Genomic DNA, 17,216 nt, shown 5'->3' with positions numbered 1-17,216 from the left:
TAATGAAATGTGTATATTTTTCTTATTTGACTTTTTTGTTGTTGTTTTTTTGGCTGGAAGTAACATATGTATTAAGAGTAACAAAAAATCACTTACTATTGCTTGAAATTGAGAATTTTACATGTTTGGACAGGGTGTTGCAGTTGCTAGGAACCAGTGTGTGGTTCCTACTACTAAACCTAATGTTATTGTGGACATATATTATGCCCCATTTTTAATTGTAAAAGCAAATAAAGTAGTTTTTTCTTACTCCTACTAATTTTGGACTGACAGCCTTTGAATTGAAATTCCCATTTTAAAGTGCGGGAATACATATACTCTCTAAAGTGAGACGGATTCTTTCTAATTTCATTTCTTTTATTATGCTACATGTTTTTCGTTCATGTGCAGACTGGTGTATACTTGCAACATTTATTTTTGTGAAAAGTAGAGCCATCCTAGAAGAGTGAACACCACATACACTTCAGAATCTTTATCACAGTGATGAGACTAGACTTAAAATGGATAGGGAGAAAAGGATATTGGTAGTGTAATAAAGATAAGCTATCATATTTATTTTGTGATTCTCAGCAATTCCTTAGTTTTAACTGTGCAGTAGTGTTTAGTCACATAACAAAGGTCATTGGTTTTGTATGAATGAGCAACTAAAATCTATCAATTAAAATGATGAATAATTTGGATGTCTTGTTGGAATTAACTAAAAATTGCTTGCTACTAATTCTGTTAGTGACTTGGTTAAGAATTTTTTTGCATGTAATTTTTTGATGGTTTTATTCCCAAACCTGAGTGACAGAGATCCAGGGAGCAGAGGGGGTGGACAATAGTAAAGCACAGACTGAATACTCCAACTCTGTACCAGAGCACTTGGGTGCTCACTTTCATGCATCTTTAGTACTAAGCAATTTTTAACACACCTTCTACAACGCACTTTGGTTAATAATTGAAGTGCTCATATTCCAAATGTGTAACCCAGGTATGGTTCAAGATGAGCATCCTTCCTCCCTCTAAGGTTGGCCATAGGAGTTACCCAGCTGAAGGTCAGCAGCAGGAGCAGATAGCCCAGCAGCTGCAGCACTCGGGGCTCAACCCTCACAGCAGGGAACTGACTTCAGTCCCCACCCACCCACTGACTTCTAGCAAAGCTATTGCATAAAAGCAAAATGGCATAACACTGCTATTTGTCCTAGCAGAGCTTTTCAGAGAGAGAAGAGGGAGCCCTACTGCCTAGATACAATAAAGAGCATTGGAATTTACTCCTAGGAGTCATACATCACCCTGCAGATGCATGTGCAAGGAGAATTCATCCTTACTTAGCTTACAGGTAGGGTAAAGCAATACAAGTGCCCATCTCTCTCCCAGTGATAATGCAAAGGACCAGCTCATTTTCTAACTTATACAGAATTAGCACTTTAAGCATCAATTTGCTCAGATAGCTGTAAGTTACTTGGGATATAGTCTTAACCTGATAAATCCATGCTGTACCTCAGGAAAGGGAGTTGTTTGTTTTCTCATGTACCTGGGAGATCATTAATGAATGAGTCATCCTTCCAATACTGTTTCTGTTGATAAATATATAAAGTATATTCAGCATAGTTAGGGCGCATAAGGATTTATTATTTTTTACTATCGTCATCATCATCTCTGTGAAAGAGAAGGTTTGTATTGGTAGTGGTATGCAAAGACTAGAATTGTAATAAGATTTTGTCTTCATTTCAATTCATTTTGCATACTTCATCTTTTTTAAAATATGTAAATATTATTACTCCCATGTAGTAAGAAAAATACTCAAATATTTAGATAAACTGGGACTAGAATCTGGGTGTGCTGAGTTCCCACAATGTGTTCTACAAGATAACCTGGCAAAGGGAAAGGTAACATGAAATGGGAGAAAGTTGAAGACTGAAAGCTGCCTCTTTTCCCAAAAAGGAGAGCAGAGTGACTCATACATCTTGCTGCTTAGTTATTCAAAGCTTCCAGGCTGTTCTTAGAAATTATTGCTATCTAGGTACCTTTAGATTTGTCTAGTGGGTGCTGGTAGTGGAGCAGCCATCTGCCACTCTGGAATCCTGGCTCTCCTTGAGCTGGCATAGTACCTGCTTTGCACATCTTTGGTGGCTCAGCCAGGAATGAGCACCGAGCAGAAGGGAGATGAAAGGGAGAAGTGGAGAATCCACAGAGGAACCTCAATGTGAACATCTGAACATTTCCTCTGCATTGTAGCCGTTAAAAAAAAAAAAAAAGAAAAAAAAAAAGTGATGTTTGCTTAGGAAAAAACCAGCAGATTAGAGCTGTGAGAAGCATCACATCTGCCCCTCCTCTCCAGCTGTGCAAGACATAAACCCCTCAGTTTAATGTGGTGGTCTGCCTCTTTCTTTTTACTCTTTTTATTTTGGTAGTCTCCCCCTTTTTTGATGTGGTTAAAAGAGGTTGATGATGCGCAGCTGGAAGGTAAAGCTTTGACACCTGTGGGCAACAAGGCTTTTAATGTTACATGAAAACTGACAAAATTAATGGGGAAAAAGCTGCCACTGGAGTGTGACCCAGGTGGGAGCTGTTTTTACCATAACCCAAGAAGAGGTGACAGGAAGAACAATGATGTTAACTGTGGCACCTGCTGACTGCATTAGCAGTAGCAGACTCAGTCCAGTGGGATGCCTTTTGGAGTGGTAGCTTTAAATATCATCTGGTGTTCTCATGGTTTTTTTCTGTAATTTTTCTCTACATATTATTAATTGTAGCATTTACAACTGCCTCCTTTTCAGATAAAGTTTTCACCCAACTATTATTTGATTTAAATGAAAATTGGCAAAAGAGAAATCATGACAATAAAATTTTACCTTGCATTCACTCAATTACATCAATTCTTGTGATATCCCAAGCTGCTAATTTTACAGTTTCTTAATACAGAAACTGAAGATAAATTTGTGTTGATAGGAAAACAAAAGGAGAAAGATCTTTTTCCATAATAGAAGACAAGGGGGAAAAAAAAATCCTGATCTTGCTTAGAGATCATGACCAGAAAATATCTCCCTTCTATTCTTTTTTTCCTTAAAGGACTACTATGCTAGTATTTACAGGTAGATGATTGTGGACTAGTGTTTATGGGTGGACAGTTAAGGATGTCATTCAAAGTATCCACTTTTCACATGGCAGCTGTCTTACTATTCTGTTATTACTGGTGAATATTCAATAATTAATATCTCTCATTTTATCACAGCTCCTTAGGTAGAGAGAATCATTCAGCTCCACCACAAGTCCTTTGCCCCACAGTTCTAGCATAAACTGTCCTGTTTGTCAATTTTTTCTGTCCCTTTGTGGTCTGTACCAAAGTCTTGGTAGTGTATAAATCAAGTATATCAACTGTAACAAGCAGCTATTTTTCTTGGTTGCACCCTGGGGCTGTGATATACTGGAAGAGCAAAACAGAGGATCTGAAGGGGCAGTGGAAGGGAAAGCAAGAGGTCCAGTGATAGGCACAGGCTATTTGGCTTCTTCTGGCTATTCCTGTGCAGAAGGGCATTTTGAAAGCTGTGTATCAGCTGTACTTATTCTGCAATGTGTTTAATTTTGCCTGTTGAAATTTAGTTTGGAAGGTAGCAGCAGCAGTGTAGATGGACTGATTGACAGCAGGAAGGATTTTGTTTGATCATGTTGGCTGAAAGAAAACAGTGAGAACACAAGAAGCTCTTACATTAAGATACCTTTGTTCTCAGTAAGCACAAATGGTCCTAGTCTGAAATATATATTTTGGCTATATATAATAGTACTACTCTACAGTCACTTGGAACAAGTAATTAATTAATATATGCAAGTTATCCCCATGTCTCTTAGAACAGGCCTTACACCGCTGTCCTCTGCCACTGCTCACTTTGCTGTGCCAACTGTGGGAAGAAACTCAAGTTTCAGCGAAGAGCCAGGGGTTGGGGACTACACTGCAAAAGCTGTGAAGGAAAGGGTGGTAGATTTGTTTAGCTGCACTGCTGACTTGTGTGTCCTTTGTCATTTTGTTTCTGTCAGGATGTACCAACCAAGCTGGTGGCCAAGGCTGTTCCTCTGCCCATGACAGTGCGTGGGCACTGGTTCCTGAGCCCCAGGACAGAGTACACCGTAGCAGTGCAGACAGCCTCGAAACAGGTCGATGGCGATTACGTCGTTTCAGAGTGGAGTGAAATCATTGAGTTTTGCACTGCAGGTAACATTGCTGAGGGATCTTGTTCCGCAGGCTGGAGTTAATTAATGCTGGCTCTGCTGCCAGACTGGGCTGGTCACCTGCCAGTGTCAATTGCTGGTAGCCTTAAATGGTCACCCCTAGAAAGTGGAATTCAAACTTTAGGCTTTGTATGTGCTGAGGTTTGGCATGTTAAGCAGAGGCAGCTGGGCCACCCTTTTCTCATGCAGTAGCTTAGCTGTCCCAGGGTGCTGTGCCTGGCACCAGCGCTTCTCCCAGACCAGGAAAGGGCCACTTGTGTGCCTGTCACTGGCTACCAGCACCTGTGGGGCAAAGGAAGAGCTGTCTGGCAGCCCCCTGACAGCTTAAGAAATTCTGCTGCTCTGTCTTCTCTGCATGCTGCAAAGCCTCAACACCAACAACACTCCATCTCAAGAGTCACTTTGGCCTGTCTTTGATTTATAAAGCCTCCTTTGGACGTTCATGACCTGCTGCCAGTGTGCATGCCTGTGTGAAAGCTGAAGACTGAGACAAGCACACTATGAATCCCATGTTGGTTTTGAAGCTCTTTAATCTGGGTCCTAAGCGAGCTGTTACAGTTAGTTAGCTGTGACAGTTCTGTCATTGGTTGTTGGCTCACAACCAGGTTTGTTGACTGACAGCAGGCAGAGAGGGCAGTCCTGAGCTCCTCTGCAGTCCTGAGCTGCTCTGCAGTCCCAAATATAGGGAAACCAGCTCTAACATAGGAAATCCTGAGCTAAAAGTTGCTGTAGGCTTGTAGAATCTTCGTAAGGAAGGAGTTGGAAGAATCACAAATACCTGCTCCTGCCATTTCATTTGCTTGCTGCCACTGTTGAAAACTGGGGCGTGATGTGATGTATATTACCAAAATTCTGTTCCTAGTTTTCAGTCTGCATGTGTCTGGCTTTTGGAGAGTGTTGTGGTTTTTCTTGCCTCCTGTACTAGCAGATTTTCTTTCCTTTTCAGATTATTCAAAAGTTCACCTAACACAGCTATTGGAAAAAGCTGAAGTGATTGCAGGCCGTATGCTTAAACTGTCTGTTTTTTATCGGAATCAGCACAAAGAATACTTTGATTATATCAGGTAAGAAACTAAACATATACAAACTCCTTTCGCAAATTAAAGGAGTAATGAAAATAAGTAAATAGACACAGCTGTGCTAAAGCTAGAGCAGAATGTCTGTATGCTTTATCACCCATTCAGAGGAAGGCAAAGAATCAAATACAACTCATTTCTTTCACCTTGCTTAACTCAGCACTTCCATTAAGCAATAAAACCCTGTGTTTTGAAGCAGAAACTGAGGTACTCATAGGGCCTCCAGCCTGATTAAAGCATCTGTAATCATAATGGAGAGTTTAGTAGCCAAATATTTCCACTGTACTGAGAAATTAAGAGTGAGGTGACTGAGAGTAGGAGGGTACAACAGTGTGTATAGGCATTTGCCTGCATGTAAGAGTTCCATCTCAAATATTTGCTCTCCAACCACCCCATTTCCATGCCCAAATGCGGTTATACAGACTCTGCAATCTGAATGTTAATTTACAGACCATGTAAGGAGGGAGAGGGCACGATATTTAGACAGTGTTACAACACCGTGCTTCAGTTGGAATGAAAAATAGGATAGCTGGAGGTAGGTTCCCTGTTCTGTTGGAGACCCAGTGTGCCCTCCACACATGGATGGAAGTGTCAGTACAAGAAAAAAAGCAGCTTTTTGATAGAAGGAGTATGCTGAGTGAGCAGGAGCAGCCCCACACGGTAACCTTCTCCTGTTAAAAGAACATGGATGAGAGGTAAGCAGTGTGTTGGAAGGCTGCAGCACTGACTGTGCATCTTTAATATTCATGAGGAGATGGGGCTCCTGATGGGCCACATAATTTCAGTTTTATGTGTGTCACACCAGTACCTGCCTAGAATGGAAAGTTTTTTAAGCAACTCAAGGTAATCCAGCTTTAAAGAACAGACTGTTTCCACACTTGGAAACATTCCCACTTTGTAGTCACTGGTATCTGATTTATTCCAAGAGTGTACTGGATATTGCAGAGCATGGGCTTACTCTTCTCCATCTGTGTCTTGGAAGGATTATTTTATTGTACATAGGGACAAAGCTGCAAAACTCAGTGGAGGTAGAGAATAAATTGCAGTTACTGAGGCTCTTCGAGGCCCTCATAAGCTACTGCTGTCATCTTGGGCTGGATACCACAGAAGGGAAATGCCTGTGCTGTTCTGATCCTCATGTTACTTTGTTTTCAGCTATGTAATCATAGTTCATCTACCTTTGTGTTCATTAGTGTTAAAAATTGCCACTGAGGTGCATTTATAGCTGTGAGTTTGTATAGCTTGTTCTGCCAAATGTGACTCTAATTGATTGCACTCTATCTGTTCCCCTTCCTCCTGTTAAGTTCTTTCTTGGTGCAACAGCGCTAGAGATGAGTTTGTTTACCCCCTGTTAGTGAGCTGGAGACAAAAAGCTGTGTTTTACAGCGTTTTCAGGTGTAAACCTGTGTTTCAGGTCAGCGGAAAGCTACAGTACCAGAACTGGCTGCTGGTCACCTCTTTTGAACAGAAATAGACTAAACAGTCACAAGGGCTAATCTCTCTCCAGTATATCCATCTGTATCTTATGTTAAAAACCCTAACCATGTGCTTCCTGTTAAGGAAAATTCCTTGTCATCCTGTGCCTGCCAATGGCCTCTGGTGTCATCACAGCCTGGAAAAGCTCTGGTAGCACTGGCACACAGGCAGCTGTTCCTGGTGCTAAAGCAGCATCCCCTAAATGGATGGTCTGAGGTGAGAACTCAGAAGGGATGTTTGAGTCACTGCAGCTTACTGGGCTGGGAGCACCACAAAGCAGCTCAGGTCCCCCAAAAGGGTGACCTATAATTAGCCTAATTGGCCACTGGATGTCAGTATCTTGCCACAGAAATGGAACCTACTTTCTCAGAATGAAGCCTGACTTTTCAGGTTGCAGAGTTTTCAGGTGGTTATTTAAGCTCATTCGACCTTTTTTATTTTTTTCCCCCTCTTTTTCTTTTCTCCCTAGTAATCTCTTCAGTCATAAAATACTAATTATACCCCCCCACTCCAATCAATGTCTCATGAAGTAGGGCTTGAGACAGTTAGTAGGTAGTATTTGAATGGCTCAGAAAACTTCTGAAGTCTATCTTAGAGTAAAATAAAGATGTGCTGCTGAGGAAATTACAAGTAATGAAAAAATAATCACAGCTGGAGATATTACTGAGTTAATTTAGAGCTGTTTTGTAATGTATACACTGAGTTTGTTTGCTTTGACTGCTACCTCCCATGTTAACCAAGCAAAACCTTCTCCCACACAGCACTATTTTACACAGACCTGTTGCAAATTAAAAGCAGAGCAAGAACAGTCTTTCTTGGTTAGCTTCCTCTCTCCTAAAAGAAGGAAAGAAGGGCAAATGGGAAAAAAAAAAGTAAAAGCAAAGCAAGAGGGGAATATAAGAATCTCTAGCCCCACAGTCTCATGTATTTTTAGTCTGTCATGTCAGTGAGTATAAAGAGATTTATACTAAGGGTGCCTAGCAAATATGGTGATTTGCAGGACTTACAAAAGAGGATGGCTCCCTTTCAGGTATCATGTGGTTGCATGTGCAGAGAAAGCCAAAGCTGCCACTGTGGCATTTCTAGAGCTGTGCGGGGCAAAAATCCTGGGGACTGCCATGCTATACATAAAATCCCAGGGGCTAAGAAGGGTCAGATGGGGTATTTTGGAGTGTTCTACTGAGTTTAACAGCCTAATGCTGCTGAACATGATTTGGGATTTGGAGTTTTAAAAATTTACTTGTTGTACATTTATTTTCACTGGAATGAAATTGAGCTAAGCTTGGGGAAAAAAAAAAAAAAAAAAGTCTTTTTTTACCCTTAGGACTACTGACTGCAGAAGCTGGATATCAACCAAAGTGGAAACTAACCAAACTGCCTAATTCTCTGTGCCCAGCTCTGCACTGATTGAAGCCTGCAGTAAACCAATTAGACTTGAAATGATCATTTGGGGACAAAAAATACTGGTAGACAGTACATTCTTTCCTATAACCTCTCTGAAAAGCATCCTTCAGAAATAACTTTCACTGGCAGTTTTCTACATGAACTTTAATTAATGTATTTTAGCCTATGCTAAAAATACATATTAACAAACAGTATATTCAGCAGAGGGAGACTGCCTTACAATATTCAACATGTGCTTATTGTTAGAAATGTAGTGGAAGTCTGAGCAAATCAGTTAATTAAAGACATTTAGTGATTTAGTTTTTTTTGTTTGTTCTTTTTTTTGCCTGCATATGATAACCAGACAGCTGACAGAAAAGACAGGCTGGAAAAGCAAATTTTCCCCTTGAACAGGAATTATCCTAGCTCTTCCCAAGTCTGATTGTACTTGATTTTCTTGGTCCTAAGACTATGACATTAACCCCAGCTTTCAGTTTAATGGTTTTCCTTTGTGTCCCTTCAGTCCTGTTTCCAAACAGTATGATAACTTTCCACTTTTTCTTTCCCATGTGTTACAAAATAAACAATACCAGTCCTTCATTTGTAGAGAGCACCATGGGAATGCTATGCAGCCCTCTGTTAAGGATAACAGTGGCAGCCATGGCTCTCCGATCAGCGGGAAGCTGGAAGGCATCTTCTTTAGCTGCAACACTGAGTTTAACACCGGGAAGCCACCTCAAGATTCACCCTATGGAAGATACAGGTATGAGATTGCAGCTGAAAAACTCTTCAACCCAAATACTAACTTGTACTTTGGAGACTTCTACTGCATGTACACAGCCTACCACTACGTCATCCTTGTGATCGCCCCCGTGGGGTCACCAGGAGATGAGTTCTGCAAGCAGCGCCTTCCCCAGCTAAATATAAAAGATAACAAATTTCTGACCTGCGATGAAGAAGATGGGGTCATGGTTTACCATCATGCCCAGGATGTTATTTTGGAAGTAATTTACACTGATCCTGTGGATCTCTCCCTTGGCACAGTTGCAGAAATTACTGGTCACCAACTAATGAGCTTGTCTACTGCAAATGCAAAGAAAGATCCCAGCTGCAAGACCTGCAATATCAGTGTTGGACGTTAAAACTTCCTTCGTTCCTTAGGAGCCTTCAAACCTCTGTTGCCCATTTCCATAGTCAGACAGTTCTGTCAGAAGCATGCACATGCCGCTGTCACCAAAAGCAACTACCAGTCTTCAAAATCTCCAATAGCCTTCTTAGGATCTCTTCTCTCCCTCTTTCCCTTCTGTTCCCCCGATGCTTTAAATGATTAGAAGTCCTGGATTTCTTTCTGGCAACCATTTATACCTAGATGCTGCAAAAATTGTTTTCTGTTTCTTGCCAAACATAACAAAATCCTATATAAACTGCTTCAGCAAAATAAAAATAACGGCTTATAAATGGTGTTTAAATATGCATTCATTTTAACTACTGAACAAGTACTGGGATAACTGAACAGCATGAAAGGTTGTAATTGCAGCATGATTTGAATTTCAGAGCCTAGAAATGTCAGCACTTCCAACGTGTTGTTTGACAGTGTTATTTATGTTATTTATATTAGCTAACTGAAAACAGAAACTGTGTCTCGACATAATAAATATAATAGAAAAATATTTTATTTGTACTGTTGTATAAAATATTATACAATCATATAGAATATATAGATTACATTTTAATATCAATTGTATACATGTCATTAAATCATTTTCCCTTATCAAAGATGTAGTTTGTAAACTTCAAATAGCTCTGTATCTGTTCCTGTTGCTCTAGATGACTTTAATTAAAACAGATTTATGAAGACCATTTCTGATTCACAAAAGTTAAGTCATAAATTATTAAATCAGTAACTGAAACAACAAACAGCTGCAAAATAAAAAATTCCTTTTTTAGTGTCCATATTATTTCCTCCATACTACTTGAAGATGTGTACATTTTCCAAATCATGCCATTACATACTAGATAAATACAAACGTGGTTGGTACATAATAGGCTTTATAAAATCAAAATCGTCTTACCAAGGTAGAAAACAGGTTGCTTATACTATGTGGTCAATACAAAAAGACAGGTAAAGCAAAACACTAAACATGATTCAACTGGTTCCAGTCCCTTATTTGTTTCTTTAAGTAATTCTTCCCTTCTTTCTGTCTGGGCTAGGAACTTCCCAGAATCTCTGCTTTTCATTTCTAGTATGAAACCTGCTGATACTCCTTCTATTACTAGTCCATGTTTCACACCAATGGCCTATCACAAACAGTGACAATTCTCCTTAATATTATGAAGTGTAGTGCTCTGAAAGTTAAGAAAGATGTGTAACTCCAATGGAAAAATAACTTTTTCTAACCTTATTCTCAGTAAACAAGAAGTCTAGCAGTCCTCATCAGATAACTGTGACACTCACTTATATACCGTTACTTTATCTATTCAAAATATCTTAGCATAATGCAGTAATCTAGTCCTGTTTTTATATATATATATGTGGCAATTTATAACACAAGAAATACTTCAACATTTTACAAAGTGCATGCGTCTAAACGAGCTTTGGTAGTTAGAGAAGCGAATGTTATAGCATCAGGCAAACCAAAGTGCAAAGGTTAATAGAGAAACCAAAATTAGCATGTAGTTGATCTATTTACTGACTTTTAAGTTCTGTGAGCCAGGTCCTGTGAACTAGTGTAAAGGGCAGCAGCCAGTCCATTTGTTCCACCTTTTCTCAGCCACCTGTAGCTATTTTGTTTTGCCAAGCACTTTCTCTTATTCCTATAACACCACTAGTTCCATTTGGCATCACATTCTGGCCTTTTCTTGCATAAGCAGCATCACTCTGCTCTACTCCTGGCACTGCTTCTTCCTGTGTACCTTTTTTTGAAGCCACTGGAATTGAATGGCCACTCTGTCTTGACAGCTAGAGTATGTTCTGAGTTTTTCTTTCACTTGCCTTAATTCATTTCTTTTAACCTAGTGAATCAGCACCTTGATAGCCAACATGACTAATTAGTTATAATACATGTTAATTCTGGAAACAAACGTGTGGCACATTAGCATGTACTAAGATGTACTAAAAACCTGCAGAACATTTCCTCACACTTAGAGCAATTCTCAGTTCTCCAAACTGAGAATCTACATTACTTCCGTATCCTTTTAATTTCTTAACATTCTCACAGTGCACTTCAAGGCTTTTTCAAAAGGAAAAATATATTCTATAGTCCACTCACCCATCTTGCATATTGCTGTCCTCTCTCATCACAGTTATTATAACTGGTAAAGTGCATCAAAAATCTTAGTGTGTCAAATAATTGTGCAGCAGACCAAGACCTGTAAAATTACTTTCTCTTTTTCATTACTTGTTTGTTTGCTTGGATTTTTTTTTTTTTTTCCCTTAGAGATCAATATCACAGCATTGCATTCACTTCAAATAGTTTTGGAAATATCATGCTTACTAATGAGAACCTCCAGGAGTCTGATTTTTGCTTTTGTGTGCTTGTATTCAGAGTATTCCTCAGCCATTGGCACTCGATCTTCTTTCTGAGGACTCCTATGAAAAGCAAATAAAAGCACCATGATTTTTTTATGAGTAAGAGGAGAAACAGTCTTAAAAATTAATTGCAACAACTGATGAGGATTGGGGGTTTTTTACTGACTGTAAATTACTAAAGATAATTTGACAGGACTTAAAAGTTCTAATGTATAGAAATTAAATAATATTTAAAATACTGAATATTCATATACCAGATAACTTTCTTGACAGCTGTGAAAGCATAACTACTTGATGCTCAAATATGCAGAGAAGTCATGATAGTGCTTTGAAAACTGTTACCAGTGCCCACATACACCACGGTTTTCAACAAAAAGGTTTGCTAAATGAAGAGGAGGAAAACAGTGAAAAATGGTCAGTATTTAATTCTGGGTAAAAAACCCTGTGACTTCTAGTTTTAAAATATGTCTGTTTAAAAATGCCTCAGTGTGCCTGCAGACTGACATCCTCAGAAAGAGATTTTTAGCAGCCTCCCTTCAGCTCAGGGAATATCCAGTGCTGAGGTGGGGTTTATACCCATTGCAGGTGTGTCCTGGGAGATCCCCAAATCCTGTCTTTCCTCACAGATGACCACATTTTGAAGGATTTAGGTAGAGATATAGATGGACATCTCCAGAGACCAGACATTTCCAGGGTATTTTCCAGCCCTTAGGTGCAGCCCCTTTGGCCTGCTCACCCCAGAGTGCCAATCCTCACAGAGAAAAACACCCCTGCCCAGGACCCAAAGGGGACAAGGAGAGGGTTCTGCTGAGCTGCTGGGTTACCTTCCTGTCTGTTTGTAGAACTGCTCCTCAAACTCTCGAAGAGCCTTGCGAAGCCTCTTCTTATCAGCCCTTGTTTCTCTGAGATGTTCAAGCAGAACCGGCCTGTGAAACATAGACAAGAACATGAAACCCCCTGGTGCTTGGGAGGGTTGTGAAAGCCCTGGATTTGGGTAGCAGAGACCTTCTGCTCTGGGCCTTTGGCAGGCACTGAGCAGAGCCCTGAGACATTCCATCACACTCCATACACAGTTGTACTCCTGCCCTTTTACTGGTACTCCAGCTAATAAAGGGAAGGCAGAGACTCTGGTCAGCAGAGGAGGAGAAGCATTCAGGGCTGAGACTTGCTACTAGCCTTAATTCCCTGTGGAATTAATGGGGTAGAAGGGGCTCAGTATGTCACAGGAGGAAATGCTGTAACTGAATTAAAGTCAACATCCAAGCCCTGCTCCTATTTGCAGCTGTTCTCAATCATTACTGTGATGCAGTGGAAATGCTAATGCAGAAGCAAAATTTTTGGAGGCCATGTTTTAGCTAGTGTTCAGAGGGTAAGGGTTTTAAGCAGAGAGAGAATTCTGTTATGAATTTGCTCCCGGTAATTGTTTTATTCTTTTTTTTTTTTTTATAATGACAAAATGCACAGAAATATCTTCCCAGCATTTATGAACAAACTATTGTACACATAGTTAAGTTACATAGAAATCTAAGTAATTTTTATTTGATCTCCATAGTTTTAGAGTCTAGTTAGCTTCATTTATGCATCTAAGACATGCCAATTGAAAGAAAGATACCATCCCCTAAGTTATGAGAACATATGTGTTCCTGGAAGGCACAGTCTTAAATAACTTACCTTTCCCTTCCTGGAGACAAAAAGTTGGCACAAAGCTGTTTTAATAAACAGCTCAAACCACCAGTATGCTGCCCAAACAATGAATCTCCTCTGACTCCTCTCTCCCATAAGAAAGCAGTGAATCACTCCTTTGGTATAGAATATACCTATGCAACAGGTATGGTCATATTTCTCTTACAGGCTCATATTTTACTCACAAAGTCTAAAAGAAATGTTTTAAAACATTCAGGGGGAAAAAAAGAGAGAACTTACATTGTTGCCTCATGTAAATTGGACATAGACAAGGCTGTTTGCCTGTAAACTTTCTTTTCATCCAGGGGTGAAATATGTGCAGGCTCACTCTCCTCCTGTGAGTAACATAGGTGCTCTTCAACAGGAAAGCAAGACATTGGACCAGATGATAATTCATGGGTGCTTTGAGAATGGTCTTCATCTGAGTCTTCCTCCTCCTGCTTGGGAAATGCAAAACATTATCAAATTAATTGTTTAAATCACAGTACTTACAGTAATAGGCTGACAACATAAAGAATTAGGATCTGACTTCCTGGATGTATTAATTGAAACAGATTACACGTATTGAAAGGTTTAGCAGGTCTACCTCAGGTTGTTCATGAAAGCACTCCTGGGGTCACTGAGTTACTGTGTATTGCCTACCAGTGAGTAAAAAGGACAGAAGTTGGCCCTCCTGCCAAGTATCTCCAGCCCAGAATTTATTTCTGGCTATCCAAAAACCCTTACATGTAGCAAAGATTTAACTAGCATTCTGTATTTATGTAAGCAGTGCAGTCTGGCTGCAACTTGTACTCCTCTTATATACACATCTCCTTTATTATTATCTCCTGATATTATATCCAGATGTTTTGACTATAAAAAGAGCTGAAGGGAGAGATTCCACAGTTTTATAGCTACTAGTGTTAACTACTAAAATAGACTGGTATTGGTGTCTTGCTCACATTCCTCCATCCTCAGAAAAAAGTTGAGCTATCAAGACTAAGGCTTAAACACAAAAACTCCGTGGGACAAAGCTCCTAACAAGTAACACTTTGGGGGAATTTCAGTGAAATTTTTCAATGAAATACTCATATGCAAGTATGCAAAGCTTTGCACTGTGATTCTTCAAAGAAATGTAAAGTTACACTGTCATCTAACAAGACTATAATAATTTTTAAAATTGACCTAGCCCAAATTACTATTAGATTAGTATTTTTGGTAGACATGCTAATTAACTTTCAAGTAGCCGGATTCCACTGCCTTCACTCACTATGAGACCAGTACTGTTCCATAGCACCAATATAATATTAAAGTACTACAAATTGCATATATATACTACGCAATTGATGAAAGCACTGTTGAAAACATATAGAAGTTAGATATAGTGACAGCAGAGTCCTTCATGGAAAGAAAAAGGTGTCCTTCTGTGCTGTAGATGTTTGCCACAATGGAAAACTAATGCCAGCCACTTCAATGTCTTAGCCAGCCCACTGAAGTTTTTGTCTCAGAAACTGCTGCTGTACATTGGAACCTCTGGCATGCACAGAAGTTGAATTTTACAGAGCATTTGCTCTATTTGAAGTATCAACACCCTGTATTAACCAATGAGCAGGTTTTTTGGATATCCATCAACGTTACTGCTAAATGGACATACAGGTACAAATCAAACAGCATTTTGTATGTTTCCTTGACAATGGATGAATTCTTTCCAACTTACAATTGTTGTGATCAAGGATGGAGCGGCCAGAAGTTTCTTGATAATTCTGTATCTGTCGTAAAGAGGTTTCATGAGACTCTTTTCTTGCTTAGTTACCTAAAGAGAAATCATATCAAAACATAGCCCTCAAAAATTAAAAAGTAAATTTAAAAGGTTCTAATTTTCTCCTATAAAGCTGAAAAAGGTATTAGAAGAGTATGAGCAGATGTGTATTTTGCTTCAGTAGATATTCCATGGGAACTGTAATTCAGTCGATACAATCTAAAAAGGAAAAATTACAATCTATTTTCTAATGAAGAATACCCAGTATGGTTTCCTCACTTTTTTGTCCACATTGCCCAGGCAGAGGGTAAATTATTCTCTCTCTGAGACTGCTGCTAGAGCAGTAGCAGTTCAGATGTGCTGCTGCTGTGCCTTGCATTGCCAGCTCACCTCCTTAGCTGTGATGACAGCAGTAGGAATGCCACAGCCTGCCTGGGACAAGCCACTCATTGGCCCAGTGGGATGGGGAGCACCAAGAACACAGTTCTGCAGCCTGCACATGGAGCTGGCTCTGTGCAGCTTTGCTGTGTGCATTCCTCACCAGAGCTGCCTTCTACAATGGGGATTTACTGTCCCTTCATTTACTTTGTTCTTGGTCTTTCATGAGCACTTGGAGCATTTGGAAGCGAATATGATTTTAAATCAGGTATTAAATGCCTGATCCAGCCAAAAATATTCACAAATACAAAAATACTCCTTAGGGAAACTAGCTGTACACTAGATTGATTACTGCATTAAGGAAAAAAAAATTCCATAAGGAAAAAAAACAACAGAACAAGACAACCCTCCTACCCCAGCCAACCAACCATGCCATGCCACCACATCCCCACACCCCCAAAGTAACATTTTCCTCAGTGATAAAACATCCAAGCTGGGTCATTTGCTCCTAGTCCACCATCAGCCCCTACTCATCAGCTCCCACACCTGAGCACTCACTGGGTGCAATTTCACTGATTTTTGGCACTGCAGAGAGGCCCAGGTGCACCTGCTCAGATGAGTGAAGACATGGCAGGTATGAAGAGACTGGCTGATGGCAAAAACAATAGTCCAGAGCTGCTCAGAAAGACAAATGCCTGGACAGCAGGAGCAAGGGGGCCAGTAGACAAATGCAGGCTGGTGACACTGCTCACATCTGGCTGATGGAGTGCTTAGGTACCACTTCTAGAGCCACCCTTCACTGCAGAATGTCAGGGCTTGCCTATCCCAGCCTGGCCGCTTCTCTTCCCCAAGCATCCTGTTCTATTTAACTACAACACGTAAGAGCTCTAGGGAATACCAAACAAGCCAAAAGAGAGAATTTTTTTTTGCTTTCAACCTGGTCAGTGGCCTCTCTGTTTGACTGTGTCAGGTAAGTCTGGATAGAGATGGTGCTGAGCCATACCAGACATCAGCAGGGCAAACATCAGCCCCAGGACACCCCACTGTGTTTCAGAGCTGACGTTACAGAGCTGCTTCAGCCCTGAGAAGAAACACCCTCTCTGAACCCTTTGCTACAAAGGCACCCTGCTATTCTCTTTCCTATCTCTGAATCAAGTCTCTTTTACCTCTACATTGTACTAACCATTTCTTTTTTGTTTTCCTTCTTCAGAAATATCGTTTCTTCATACCCTTCTTGCATACTCACTCCATCCCTCAGCTTTCATTCCATGCCCAAAGAAGATGAACAAAAATGGGGTCAGAACCAGATTATAATTTTAACAGCTGGCATATTTTTGGACAAACAGTGGTGCCAGTTCCCTCTTCCTCTACCACAACAGCTACTAGCCAGAAACAGACACTGACAAGAATACAGACATTCATATCAAAAAGAAATTCCTCAACTGTGTAAACAAATTTTCAAATCATAATCTCACCAATTGTGGCATTTTTTTGTTTGCACCTACATTCAGCAATGAGGTCCCTTGAATGGATTTTAAGCAATAGTTTAAGTCCTGCTGAGTAGTAATGGCAAACACATACAACAGGTCATGCAATTTTGTAGTTCATATCTCAGATGGTACCCTATATAAAACCTTCCTCAGCTTATAAGCATTCTAATCATACATGATAGCAGAGCCAAATCTTCTGTGAGTATGTAATCTTTCAATTTAATCCTCAAATTTTCCAATCATGGAGAGATACA

The 17,216-nt window shown here is 40.0% G+C and overlaps 2 protein-coding genes across 5 annotated transcripts in view; one reads left to right on the top strand and one right to left on the bottom strand.

The window, feature by feature from the left end:
• PHYHIPL (phytanoyl-CoA 2-hydroxylase interacting protein like) overlaps positions 1 to 10,004 on the top strand; it is a 31,593-nt gene extending 21,589 nt beyond the window's left edge. For all 4 annotated transcript variants that reach the window (XM_058840890.1, XM_058840894.1, XM_058840893.1 and 1 more), the window contains exons 3-5: positions 4,018 to 4,192; positions 5,156 to 5,273; positions 8,752 to 10,004. In XM_058840890.1, the coding sequence (XP_058696873.1) occupies positions 4,018 to 4,192; positions 5,156 to 5,273; positions 8,752 to 9,286 (828 nt within the window). In that variant the 3' untranslated portion in view covers positions 9,287 to 10,004. The remainder of the gene's footprint in view (positions 1 to 4,017; positions 4,193 to 5,155; positions 5,274 to 8,751) is intronic.
• FAM13C (family with sequence similarity 13 member C) overlaps positions 1 to 17,216 on the bottom strand; it is a 139,553-nt gene that overhangs the window by 3,114 nt on the left and 119,223 nt on the right. Inside the window, exons 19-22 of the mRNA XM_058840884.1 lie at positions 15,053 to 15,148; positions 13,597 to 13,796; positions 12,498 to 12,599; positions 11,639 to 11,733 (exon numbers count right to left, since the gene is read on the bottom strand). Coding sequence (XP_058696867.1) covers positions 11,639 to 11,733; positions 12,498 to 12,599; positions 13,597 to 13,796; positions 15,053 to 15,148 — 493 coding nt within the window. The remainder of the gene's footprint in view (positions 1 to 11,638; positions 11,734 to 12,497; positions 12,600 to 13,596; positions 13,797 to 15,052; positions 15,149 to 17,216) is intronic.

This window comes from Poecile atricapillus, chromosome 6 (genome assembly GCF_030490865.1).
Source record: "Poecile atricapillus isolate bPoeAtr1 chromosome 6, bPoeAtr1.hap1, whole genome shotgun sequence".
Lineage (NCBI taxonomy): Eukaryota > Metazoa > Chordata > Aves > Passeriformes > Paridae > Poecile > Poecile atricapillus.
Note: the sequence above shows the minus strand (reverse complement) of the source record. Positions and strands in the feature narration are given on the sequence as shown.